Source organism: Ictalurus punctatus, chromosome 2 (genome assembly GCF_001660625.3).
Source record: "Ictalurus punctatus breed USDA103 chromosome 2, Coco_2.0, whole genome shotgun sequence".
Taxonomy (NCBI): Eukaryota; Metazoa; Chordata; class Actinopteri; order Siluriformes; family Ictaluridae; genus Ictalurus; species Ictalurus punctatus.
In genome coordinates, this window is record NC_030417.2 from 7,990,691 (window position 1) to 8,004,642 (window position 13,952).

At 38.4% G+C, this 13,952-nt stretch overlaps 1 protein-coding gene across 4 annotated transcripts in view; it reads right to left on the reverse strand.

Moving 5' to 3' along the window:
* LOC108260750 (zinc finger protein OZF) overlaps positions 1–13,952 on the reverse strand; it is a 43,006-nt gene that overhangs the window by 24,816 nt on the left and 4,238 nt on the right. For 2 of the 4 annotated variants that reach the window (XM_017461264.3, XM_053687318.1), the window contains exons 2-5: positions 13,380–13,464; positions 12,976–13,126; positions 12,042–12,313; positions 7,523–7,590 (exon numbers count right to left, since the gene is read on the reverse strand). In XM_017461264.3, the coding sequence (XP_017316753.2) occupies positions 7,523–7,590; positions 12,042–12,313; positions 12,976–13,123 (488 nt within the window). In that variant the 5' untranslated portion in view covers positions 13,124–13,126; positions 13,380–13,464. Of the gene's footprint in view, positions 1–7,522; positions 7,591–12,041; positions 12,314–12,975; positions 13,127–13,379; positions 13,465–13,952 lie in introns of those variants that run through there. The other 2 variants (XM_053687315.1, XM_053687325.1) reach the window with 2 other exon arrangements.

Consider the following 13,952-nt stretch of genomic DNA (forward strand, 5'->3'; position numbering starts at 1 on the left):
CACCCCTGAGAAGTTGTTCTAGCTCCTCCTTCGCCTCCGGACTCCCGAATCGCAACATGAAATCCCCCACAAACTGTTCTACACCGTCCAGGTTCCTACAGTGCTTCTCCAGTTTGAGCTGAACCCATTGACGGGCCGGTCCAAAGAACCGGGACCACATAAATCGGAGCCATTGCTTCTCCTCTGGCTTCGGGTCTAACAGACTGGCGAAGTAGTATTGACAGTCTACCAGGAAATACTCAGGGGCACCGAAAAATCCGTCAAATGGGTCCGGAAGCTCCATAAATATCCATTGTGGGAAGTGGACGGAGTCCATAGCGGGGACGGTTGGCGTCGACTTCCGGGTTCCGCGTCTCCTCCGTTCTCCTGCTGCATCCATGTTTCGGCGGAAGATTCTGTCACACATCGTGACGAAGCAGAGATACAGCGGATGCAAGTGCAGGATAACAGTGTTGTTTATTTAAAGAAACAGACAGGCAGACAAATCCAAAACGTGATCCAAGACGTAATCCATAAACATGCAAGAGGTCAGGCGATTGGCAAACAGGCATACACTGGGCAAGGCAGGAATCTAGGTCGTTACACAAAACAAGACACGAACTAAGACGATTAACTGGAAGTGGATATCCAGCACGAACTGACTATGACTATGACTATTATGACTATGACACGAATTACACTAACGCTAAACATTCACTTCGTATTATTTACTTACTTACTAACTTATTTAATCTTCCGCGTTGTGTGCTGGGAAGCGCGCGGTATATATGCGGACATGATTACCCTCGCAACTGCTAACAGCTGAGGGTAATCCGGACACACGTGACTTCCCAGCCAATGACGGAACAGGGAGGAGACATGACAAACATAAACAAAACCCACGTGTCCCGATGTCCCTACGGTCACAGCGGAAAAGCAGGTGCTCGCGCATTCGTGCTTCGAGCACGCTGCTTCAAGGGGGAATCGTGACATCTACACACACACACACACACATATGTAGATATTGTTTTTTTTTACTTTTCAATTACTTTTCATAACTTATGATTTTTTAAATAACTTTTATAAAACTATATAATTTACAGATATGGAACATGAATCATATAAAATGTTTCTGAACACTATAACTATTTATACAAGAGAACTAGGCTGTAATAACATTTATTATTTAAAATGTTGCATTACATTCATCTTGCGTTCTTAAAAACATTCGCATGCGAATGATGTACATTGGGACGAAGGGCGCATCTCCTTATCCATGACATTGTTAAATTTCCGGCTCTCAGACACTCACTGAACAGAGCAGACGCAGAGAGAGGTGTGAGGGCACCGGGAAAGCAGGATCTTGCGCTTGCAGGACAGTACTGGTGATATTTGGAAAGTCAGTTTTTTTTTTTTGTTTTTTTTTGGGGGGGGGGGGGGGTTGGCAAAAAAAAAAAAAAGCTAAAGGGATCTGAAAAGTTGGCAACACTGCACTGACAGCTAGATAAAAGGCAGACTAAGCTCCACAAAAAGAGGGAGTGTGAACATAGGTTTTTTCCATTTATGCACATTCTATTTGGAAAGCAATAAAATACACAGAGTACCCAAATGATGTCCTGTCTGGTTTGTTTTCTTGAAAAAAATTGTGCCCCTCCTTCCGATCTCTCCATGCCCCCCTGGTTGAGAACCACTGTTCTAAACATATTGTCTTTAAATCTTGTTCAATTGGATTCGAGTCAGGTGATTGACTGGGCCATTCTAAGGCCTTGATTTTTTTTTCTCTGAAACCACTTGAGAGTTTCCTTTTACTGTATGCTTTGGATGGGTGTCCTGCTGGAAGTAGGGCTGCACAATTAATCGAACATCGATCGCGATTACTATTTTGACTGCCCACGATTACATGAACATAATCGACTGCGATATTGACGTTTAAAGTTCGTCCTCCACTCAAAGAAAACTCAGCTGCAAATCAAATCAAGCGCTTCCAAGCGCATAGAGCAGCACAGGGATGTCATTTTGTAATATCAAAACCCGGAAATGGGCTTAGCATTTTAGCGCTCGAGCTGCTAGCTTCGCTTCGGAAATTATGACACTAACATGTTGCTAAATGACACTACAGAGGTTGTCAGGGACATTAAACATTATCATGCCGAACATGAAAAAACTTTGCAGATAAATTCAGGGCTCTACAGTGGACCATTTCACTCGCATTTATGACTGAAAAGTACTTTGTGCGACTGTGAATAAATATTTATTTGCACCGGTGTGAGTGACCTGTTCAGTGTTGTATAATACAATGGTAATAAAAACTATAGGAAGTCCAAAATACATCTACACCGTGCAACAGTTACTTTCACACTGCTTTTCATCTACTCAGTCAACCGATCAAGTGTGGAAATACTGCAGAGAAGTCATTATGATGAAGAGTAACACTGAACATCATCTGCTTCTCTCAACTCTCTGATCTCACAAACCGCCATCTTTTATTGATACCGCAAAATGGCCTGAACTTGTACTTGCTCGTGTAGACACAGCGGATTCGCGCGAAGTAATTAATAATAATACATACGCTACAAGGTGGGTTTAATTCAAACTTCTTTATTAAATAATTCCTCACCAATCATTATCAAGAGTAGCAACTGTTCTGTCTGTAAACATACAGTACGCTGCCGCTCTTCTTCACTAACTCTAATTCATTTCATTTAAACTCACAATTGCCAGATATCACTAGAAAAGTCAACTCCAGTTTCCATGTTTTGATTTAATCCCCCAAAACACAATATTATCAGCAGACATGGACACTGTACTGGGGGAACCGATCTAAAACTGATAAACAAACAAAAATAAAACTACTAAAATGTAAAGACAGAAAATGTGCTTAGTTATAAATAAATAATTTATTTTTTTAAAAAGATATAATAAATTCATAAAATACAAATAAAATGAGAAATTAAATGTTTAATTACTATGGGTTGCATTTAATATCAATTTAACATTAATCTTAGTAGGCTATTTCCTTAGAAAACTATTGGCTTTTTTCCTAATATGGATCATGCTTGTGTTAGTTTGCTTTTACTCTTTATTGTTTAAGATATTTAAAAAATAAATATTTTATGCTTGTTTATTTATCAATTAACCAACAGTATTTATCATTGCTATTATTTTAATTCAATTAACAGTTTCCATGAGCAGAGAGCTTACATTTAACTGTTTATGAAAGACCTCCTGATTAAAGCTTAACAAAAAAAAAGATTGGTATCTGGATCGGTTTCGGTCGTAAAAATCCTGATCGGTGCATCCCTAATGAACACCATTAAACTAAAGCGCTTTGCATCTGATGGGTAAATGAACTCGCCCAATCACATCCTATATGAAATTATTCAGATATATACACAATATACAGAGAGCGGTTCGAGAACTGACTCCAGCCCAGAGCCATGACAGTGGAAAATGTCTAATAGTGTAGCTTTAAATATATTTAAGAGGAGCAGACTTCAAAGACTGAACATTGAGGTTTATTGTATTTGCTTACAAGATGGAACAGGCTAATGGTTGTTTTTTGCATACAGTCTGTAAAATTAACTGAAAATATTACATTTAGTTTATCAGAAGGCAAATTAATGTGTCTTGGCTCACAGTATGTTCCTAAATTCTGTCATAATTGCCCAGCTCAAGTTTTCTCATGTCTACTTATATTGTGGCACATTAAAGTTACCATCTCTAAAAAAAAGAAAAAAAAAGAAAAAAAGAAAAAAAAAAAAGAAAAAATGTTAAAAAAAATTTTTTTAAAAACCCTAAACTTCAACTGTGCTCCTAAATTTTTGTAATTAGGAGCTCCTAAAAGAAATTGTCTTGAGTCTCTCCTCCTATAAACACTTTTAAAGATTTGTACATTAGCAGCAATGTAGCACAACATGGAGGTGAAAGCAGCAGTCTGTTTATTTAAATGTGAAAGTGCAATAAAAATATGTTGTCCCTAAAATTAAAGAATAATCGTGATAAATAATCGAGATCTCAATATTGATCAAAATAATCGGGATTATCATTTTGGCCATAATCGTGCAGCCCTAGCTCCTGTGCGTGGCCAGTTTATGACGGAGTGATGCTGCTTCCACTTCCGGATAATGGCCCCAATGGTGTTTAGTGGAAGATTCAGAAGTTTTTAAATACATCTGTATCCGATTCCATCAATATGTTTTGCAACAATAAGGTTGCGAAGGTCTTGAGAGAGCTCTTTGCTTTTACCCATCATGAGATGTTTCTTGTGTGACACCTTGGTAATGAAAAGCCTTACTTATAAGTGTATCACTTACAAGTAATTATAACAATAATATAAATGTAGCTATAACTGTTATTATAACGAACTATAGGTCTTTATGTGCCGTTATAAATGTGTTTATAGAGCAGTAATACTTGCGTATAAATAATTATAAATGGAGCTATAACTCATTATAAGCATGAGCTTCATAGGAAGTGTTACCAAAAATTTTAATATGCATATTATATATATGTATACACACACACAGATGCATCTAATATATAGTATATATATATATATATATATATATATATATATATATATATATATATATATATATATATATATATATATACAGTGAGGGAAAAAAGTATTTGATCCCCTGCTGATTTTGTACATTTGCCCACTGACAAAGAAATGATCAGTCTATAATTTTAATGGTAGGTTTATTTTAAAAGTGAGAGACAGAATAACAACAAAAAAAATCCAGAAAAACGCATGTCAAAAATGTTATCAATTGATTTGCATTTTAATGAGGGAGGTAAGTATTTGACCCCCTCTCAATCAGAAAGATTTCTGGCTCCCAGGTGTCTTTTATACAGGTAACGAGCTGAGATTAGGAGCACACTTATAAAGGGAGTGCTCCTAATCTCAGCTTGTTACCTGTATAAAAGACACCTGTCCACAGAAGCAATCAATCAATCAGATTCCAAACTCTCCACCATGGCCAAGACCAAAGAGCTCTCCAAGGATGTCAGGGACAAGATTGTAGACCTACACAAGTCTGGAATGGGCTACAAGACCATTGCCAAGCAGCTTGGTGAGAAGGTGACAACAGTTGGTGCGATTATTCGCAAATGGAAGAAACACAAAAGAACTGTCAATCTCCCTCAGCCTGTGGCTTCATGCAAGATCTCACCTCGTGGAGTTGCAATGATCATGAGAACAGTGAGGAATCCGCCCAGAACTACATGGGAGGATCTTGTCAATGATCTCAAGGCAGCTGGGACCATAGTCACCAAGAAAACAATTGGTAACACACTACGCCGTGAAGGACTGAAATCCTGCAGCGCCCGCAAGGTCCCCTTGCTCAAGAAAGCACATATACATGCCCGTCTGAAGTTTGCCAATGAACATCTGAATGATTCAGAGGACAACTGGGTGAAAGTGTTGTGGTCAGATGAGACCAAAATGGAGCTCTTTGGCATCAACTCAACTCGCCGTGTTTGGAGGAGGAGGAATGCTGCCCATGACCCCAAGAACACCATCCCCACCGTCAAACATGGAGGTGGAAACATTATGCTATGGGGGTGTTTTTCTGCTAAGGGGACAGGACAACTTCACCGCATCAAAGGGACGATGGACGGGGCCATGTACCATCAAATCTTGGGTGAGAACCTCCTTCCCTCAGCCAGGGCATTGAAAATGGGTCGTGGATGGGTATTGCTGCATGACAATGACCCAAAACACACGGCCAAGGCAACAAAGGAGTGGCTCAAGAAGAAGCACATTAAGGTCCTGGAGTGGCCTAGCCAGTCTCCAGACCTTAATCCCATACAAAATCTGTGGAGGGAGCTGAAGGTTCGAGTTGCCAAACGTCAGCCTCGAAACCTTAATGACTTGGAGAAGATCTGCAAAGAGGAGTGGGACAAAATCCTTCCTGAGATGTGTGCAAACCTGGTGGCCAACTACAAGAAACGTCTGACCTCTGTGATTGCCAACAAGGGTTTTGCCACCAAGTACTAAGTCATGTTTTGCAGAGGGGTCAAATACATATTTCCCTCATTAAAATGCAAATCAATTTATAACATTTTTGACATGCGTTTTTCTGGATTTTTTTTGTTATTCTGTCTCTCACTGTTCAAATAAATCTACCATTAAAATTATAGACTGATCATTTCTTTGTCAGTGGGCAAACGTACAAAATCAGCAGGGGATCAAATACTTTTTCCCCCCTCACTATATATATATATATATATATATATATATATATATATATATATATATCATGGAAAAGTTTTTTTCCCGTAATTTAATTCAAATTCAATTCATTCAATTTCATTTTTTCCCATAATTTAATTAAAAAAGTGGAACTTTCAGATATTCTAGATTCATCCTGTGAAATATTTCAAGCCTTTTTTGTTTTAATCTTGATGATTACAGTTTACAGCTCATGGAAATCAAAAATCCACTATCTCAAAATATTAGAATAAAGAATTTATAATACAGAAATGTTGACCTGAGAAAAGCTCTAATCAGCTAGTTTACTCAGAACACCTGCAAAGTTTTCCTGCGCCTTTAATCTCTCAGTCTGGTTCAGTACACACAAGCACAATCAATTTTCAGATGAAAGTAAATTTTCAATTTTATTTGGAAATCAAGGTTCCAGAGTCTGGAGGAAGAGTGGAGAGGCACAGAATCCAAGTTGCTTGAAGTCCAGTGTGAAATTTCCACAGTCAGTGATGATTTTGGGTGCCATGTTATCTGCTACTGTTGGTCCACTGTGATTTCTCAAGTTGAGAGTCGATGCAACCAGGAGATTTTAGAGCACTTAATGCTTCCATCTGCTGACAAACTTTATGGAGATGTTGATGTCCTTTTCCAGCAGGACTTGGCACCTGCCCACAGTATCAAAACTACTAGTAACTGGTTTGCTGACCATGGTATTACTGTGCTTGATTGGCCAGCTGATTCGCCTGACCTGAACCCCATAGAGAATCTATAGGGTATTGTCAAGAGGAAAATGAGAAACACCAGACCCAACAATACAGATGAGCTGAAGGCCGCCATCAACCAGGGGTCCCATAACACCTCAGCAGTGCCACAGGCTGATTGCCTCCATGCCACACCACACTGATGCAGTACTTTGTGGCAAAAGGCGCCCCGACCAAATATTGAGTTCATAAATTAACACACTTTTTAGAAGGTGGAAATTTCTTTATTATAAATTCCTTATATTTTGAAATACTGGATTTTTCCATTTCCATGAGCTGTAAGCTGTAATCATCAAGATTAAAACAAAAAAAGTCTTGAAATATTTCACTTTATGTGTAATGACTCTAGAATATATGAAAGTTCATATATTGAAAGAAACATGTACAATTAACTCTTTTTATCAGTAGCCAAAAAAAAATAATTTTCACCTGTTTTGTTGTTATTTTCCATTCTGCCGGCGGAATGTAAGAACATTTTGAAAAATTACAAATTAACCGAATTAATCATGAAAATCACCCAGCAACATGTCAGAGATACAGACTAAGAGAAAGCAAGTGGTGTATTCCTCACCTCATCCAGTTAGCATGCATCTCTTTCTTAGCATCTATGTATTTTTCACACTGCATACTCGTGTATATCTGCAAAAAAGGCACATTTACATTTTATCCATTAAATCAGCACATGAGCATATGATTATATGATCAGTATCCTCTTCTAACAAAGTTTAATGTAGCACAATGATTGTGGTCTCAAAAAGTCACTGATAAACATTCTGGCTATGTGGTGCTTGTGATAAACATTATTCCAGTCTGGCTGGTGTCTTTAATTTCTCTTTATGTTTAATCATGAGGTAGATGCATACTGTACTAGCAGTGAGTTATATCACAGCTTTGCACTAAACTTTTTCCGCTCAGTTCTCTAATTCTAGTCGCACAACCATGAAGGGCTTTACATTTAGATATTCAGTGGCCGCAGAAAGTATTTGCAACAAAAGCAGCTACAGAAGCAAAAGATGAGGCATGGGAAGAGTTTGGAGAGGCCATGCAAAAAGATTTTTTTGCGGTCCCAAAAATGTTCTGCACCTCAGGAGGGGGAGACAAGATCAGGCATAATCTTTGCTAAGCAAGTGAGGAGAAGGGGTAATCTCCACTGGGGATATTGTTGGAAGGACAGCAATGAAAGGAACTCTGAGAAACTCCATAACCCAGTGGGCATTCCCTGCCTTCAGGAGGCAGTTTTGGAGGCGAGGCTATAGGGATGGATGAGATCTGGTTAGAGCTGTTAAAGGCATGCTGGACAGGGTTGAAGTTGTATGATTAACATGTTGCATGGAGATATGCGGGGCAGTGCCTTTGGGCAAGCAAACTGAAAGAAACTGTGGTACCTTTTTTTTTTTACAGGATACCGAATGGTATGTTACAATTATGCTTCTCAATGTCCTAGAAAAAGATTATGACAGGTCTGGAGAGGAGACTCAAGTCTGATAGGTGAATTTAAGATTCAGGAGAAACAATGTTGGTTCCACCCAGGCCATGGAACCAATTTTTTTACTCTTGCACAACTTTATGAATGGTCAGGGGAGTAAGCTAATCCCGTTTTGCTTATGTTTTGTGAATTTTGAGGCCTATGATCATGTGACTCAAAATTTGTTGTGGGAAGTACTGCAGGAGTATGAGGTATCTCTGTCACAACTTTATGTGATGAGAGACTGCTGATTAGAGGTTGCTGGATTGTAGCACCTTTCTTGCCTGGGTGACCATAAACTCCACACTAACATTACTGAGGGTCAGTTTCAGTCTGTTCTCATCTGGGAAGACCCAAACACCTGCAAAGATACTGGCTGACCTTCCTTTTAAAGCTCTCAACAGTTGTCAGAAAGATCCAGTTATGATACCCTTTCCAAGCTGGTGGCACTCTGATGATGCCAAACTTTATTGTCATGTACAGCTCCCTGTGATTGGCATTTATCAACATACAGTCATGGGGAAAAAGAAAGTACACCCACCTTCAATTCTCTGTTTTTATTTCTCAGGGCCTAACTGACAACTGTGTGGTCCAACTTCTTAAATAAAAAAAAATAAAATAAAACGCCTCAGGTGACAACCAAAAAAACACAACAGATTTAAATATGTAGTAACCCCCCCCCCAAAAAAAAAAAAAAAAAAACAACATTCAGAAACCAGGTGGGAAAAAATAAGTACACCCTATAATTCAGTAACATGTAGGACCACCTTTAGCACCTTCAGTCTCTCACATCATTTTGGAGAAATTCTGACCCACTCTTCTTTACAACATTGCTTCAGTTCATTGATGTTTGGGGCATTCATTTATGCACAGCTCTCTTAAGATCATGCCACAGCATCTCAATGGGGTTGAGGTGTTGGCTTTGACTTGGCCATTCCAACACCTTGATATTTTTTTTCTTCTGTCGCCATTTAGATGTCGATTTGCTGGTGTCATGTTGCACGGCCCAATTTTAGCCCAGCTGAAGCTGCTGGACAGACGATGTCTCATTTGTCTCAAGAACATTCTGTTATAAAGTAGAGATCCTAGATGTCTCAATGACCGCAAGTTTCACAGGTCCGGTGGCTGCAAAACAAGTCCAAATCATCACCCTGCCACCACAATGTTTCACAGTTGCTGTGAGGTGTTTGTGGTGATACGCTATGTTTGCTTTTTGCTAAACATGGCACTGTGCATGCTGACCAAACTTATCCACCTTGGTCTCATCAGTTAGAAGTATATTGTTCCAGAACTTTTGTGGATTGTTCAGAGGCATTTTTGCAAACCTAAATCAAGCTGCCATGTTCTTTTTTGGAGAGAAGAGGCTTTTTTCTAGACACCCTTCCATGAAAGCCATATATGTTCAGTGTATTTCTGATTGTACTGTCATGAACATAAACATTTACATGTGCTTCAGAGGCGTGTAGGTCACATGATGTAGGTTTTGGGTTTTACTTTATATTTCTGAATATTATTTGGTCTGACTTTGGACTGAAATTGCTGAGATGGCCACTCCTGAGAAGGTTGACAACCGTCTTGAAGGCTCTACATTTGTAAACAATCCTTCCCACTGTAGAATGGTAAATTTCAAATTGTTTGTAGATGGCCTTATAACCCTTCCCAGATTGATTTCCTGCAGGAACAGTTGCTTCTCTGTGGTCATGGCTGATGTCCTTTCTTCTTGGCACGATGTAGACACACACCTGAGTGCTCCAGACACCAAACTGACTAAAGTTCTGTTTTTATAGAGGTAGTCACACTTGATTATTAACTAATCTTAGTTAATCTCCTAGTATTTCATTACTAAGTGCTGGCTGCTAATTACTCTTTTTTTTTCTTCCATATTATGACTTTACTTCTAATTTATTTATTCATTTTCATATGATTCATTTTCATGTGATTCACTATCATGTGATTCATTTACTGATTTGCTTCTCTTTAAATCCAGTTTTAGACTGTGATATTACAAAAGTCTTTCCAGATTATTACTTGCCACACTGTATGAGATAACCCCAGTAAAATTGCCTGAATTCTATAATATAATTCGTTCACCAGGTTAGGTTTAAATCTTCTAAAAACAAATTCGCAATTGAATAACATTACTCTGTTCCAATTCACATCCTTCAAAGCATTGGCATGTTTTGTTTACTCTCACACTCCCCCAAACACACACACACCCAAAGTCTCCATAAAACAAATGAGACAGCAGTGTTTCCCACAATAACCAAAAGTTGTCCACAATGTGAAAACAACTCGGAGAGTAAGCTGAACTAACCAACAAAACTACCAAGACAAAAAGTTCCAGTAAGCGAAAAGGCCCCTACTGACTTCAAGTCTGATAAACAGTCTGCACACAATAACAAATATAATGTCCTTAACTTTTAAAGACTTGTAACAAATAATACAACAGTGTAGCACGTAAAGCCGAGGAAAAAACACTAATAAAATTAAATAAACAGAAACTCTAACCCGGTCAGAGCCTCAAAACAGAGAACCACATTAATACAGAAGTAGATTTAAGAGGAGTGAGTCCACAAAATCTAGGCGAAGTAATGCAACGACAATATCTTCAATAAAAATCCGAATACTGTAGAGCTGGAAGGCCGAGTGCAAAAAATAAAAGTAGAGTGAAAAAGACACCACTGTATAGGTGATGCAGTTCACTCTGATATCAAAAGTTTAACATAGTCTCCTGCTTCCTCCGCTGAAATAAAGTCCTTCTGAACACCGTTATATGTAATGCGAAGCCAAGCTGGGTGAAGTATTCCATAGCAAGCACACTCAATACCACGAAGTTGACGCCGAACCTCGTTAAATGTGGCCCGGGCCCGGGTTATCTTGGCTGTGTAGTCAGGGAAGTTAATTGTGGAAGTAAGATGGGTATATTTATTTTTTTCCCCACCTCGTGTTTGAATGTTGGTTTACTTTTTGAGAGAAAAAAAAGACTACATATTGAAATTTTTGTTGTTTTGTCATCTGGGGTTTTTGTTTATAGAAATTGATGAGGACCAGACAATGGTTATTTAGGCCTGGATAAATAAAAAAAAACAGAAGTGAAGGAGAATGTACACTACTTTCTTTTTACCATGACTTTATCCACGAGTATGAAGAAAATCAACATTACTACAATTCTGGCTGTGTTTAATAAGTTTAATCTACCCCATTTACCACAGCAAAGAGGGGGAGCTGGATTTTAGTGTAAAGCTAATAGTAAACAATTATATTTCTTAAATTAAAAAAAAATTTTTTTTAAGCTTTTAGGCAACAGTCCTCCCATCAAGTCCACACATTCCTGCAGATCATTTAAGCAAATCAGCAAGTAAAATGTTGTCTAGGTTTTAAGTGCTAGTAAGTTTGAGGAAGATGAAAGTGTGTTTAAAGTGTCTCCACATATTTAAGAGACTGATACAGATTTGAATGAATATTTATCCATTGGTGGCATTCTGCGAACTGTCGAGAGAAAAATGTAGAAGGTAACATTATCCCCAAAATTTCACTAGTGTACTGAATTCTATCCAAAAACAGAGGACTTTAATACTATAAACATTAAACATTTAATATTTATAGTAAATGAATAATAACTTACCACCCAAGAATAGACACTGTTCATGGCTTCCTCTCTGTCTACCAGCTCTCCCTGGTAGGGTCCGAAATGTGTTCCTACTGGAACAGTCTCCCCCTTATTAAACACGCCCAGGCCTGCGTCAGGAATACCAGACTTCTGAATCTCCAGTCCAGGAGGAAGAGTTTGTCTGGCTCGGTCAGCGACCCCCATAGGAACAGGAGTATCAAGGATGAACAGCGCTGGACCATGGACCTCACACTTATTAAAGAAGAAGGATTTGCAAACTTCACAGTCTGAAAAGAGAGAAAACAAAACAATGGGGAGAGATTATGTAAAATATTTTTAATAAAGTGCAATTTTTTGTGTTTACATAAACTATTTTCCCTAGCAAAATGTTCCGGTTTTCTCAGGAATGTCAAATGACAGAAAAAACTTGTAAACATTAACAACAATAAAATCCGAGCAGACAGAAAGAAAAAACTGAATTTTAATGCTGTAAATTGAAGGGGCAGGGCTAACCTGCTGTAAGGTGAAGGGGTGTCGCTAACCTACTGTAAAGTGAATGGGTGGGTCTAACCTGCTGTAAAGTGAATGGTTGGGTCTAACCTGCTGTAAAGTCAATGGTTGCGTCTAACCTGCTGTAAAGTGAATGGTTGCGTCTAACCTGCTGTAAAGTGAATGGTTGGGTCTAACCTGCTGTAACGTGAATGGGTGGGTCTAACCTGCTGTAAAATGATTGGGTGGGTTTAACCTGCTGTAAAGTGAATGGGCACAGATAACCTACCAGTTCACATTTTACCAGTAACTGAACTGTTGAATAAATAATCAGAGGCAGAGGCTCAGTCCTAAATGACTCCTTACTGGAGTTTAGTGCACTACATAATACGTAGGGAGAATAATCAGTGACAGAGTTACTGAGCTCCAGACATAACTCTAAAGTGCCCTGATGTCTTACAGAGGAAGTCTTTATCATCAGCCTCCTCTTTAATGGAGATAACTTCAGGTGTGTTGTCGAAGCCGTTTCCATGGTTACTGATGCTCAGCTCCAGGGTCTCTTTCTTCACACTGCCTTCTGTCCCTCCACGTATAGTCTCTGTTTTCATCTCCTCACAAAGTTAAAGATCAAACAACAATGACACTTATTCAACAAAAAACATTCACACTGTCTATAAATCTCTTTATAACCATACACTCTAGGTTGCTAATATGAAAAGTTTTTGATTGAATTTCATTAAGTTATGAGTGATTAGCAAGACAGCTTGTAGATGATCAATAAAGCATGGCAGTAACAAACAGAAGACTGGTCACAATTTAACATCATGATATTAATTTCTCACACACATCATCAATCAGCTTTACCTGTGAGCAAGCAGGACCAGGAGCTGGAGACTTCCTGGAAGAGTGCCGTCTGTTTCCTGCTGAACTTTTATTTAACTTCCTTGACCTAGAAAAATACCGTTCATACAAGAATGTATTTTGTAAAAAAAAAAATAAAAAAAAAAGATCAGTCAGGGAATTTTCTATTGATCCTATGAAGTGCAGTTGGTGTTTTTTACTGTTAAATTGAGAAAACAAAATTCTTGAAGTCAATGGATTATATATACAGTGAGGGAAAAAATTATTTGATCCCCTGCTGATTTTGTACGTTTGCCCACTGACAAAGAAACGATCAGTCTATAATTTTAATGGTAGTTGTATTTGAACAATGAGAGTGAGAATAACAACAAAAAAATCCAGAAAAACGCATGTCAAAAATTTTATAAATTAATTTGCATTTTAATGAGGGAAAAAAGTATTTGACCCCCTCTCAATCAGAAAGATTTCTGGCTCCCAGGTGTCTTTTATACAGGTAATGAGCTGAGATTAGGAGCACACTCTTAAAGGGAGTGCTCCTAATATCAGTTTGTTACCTGTATAAAAGACACCTGTCCA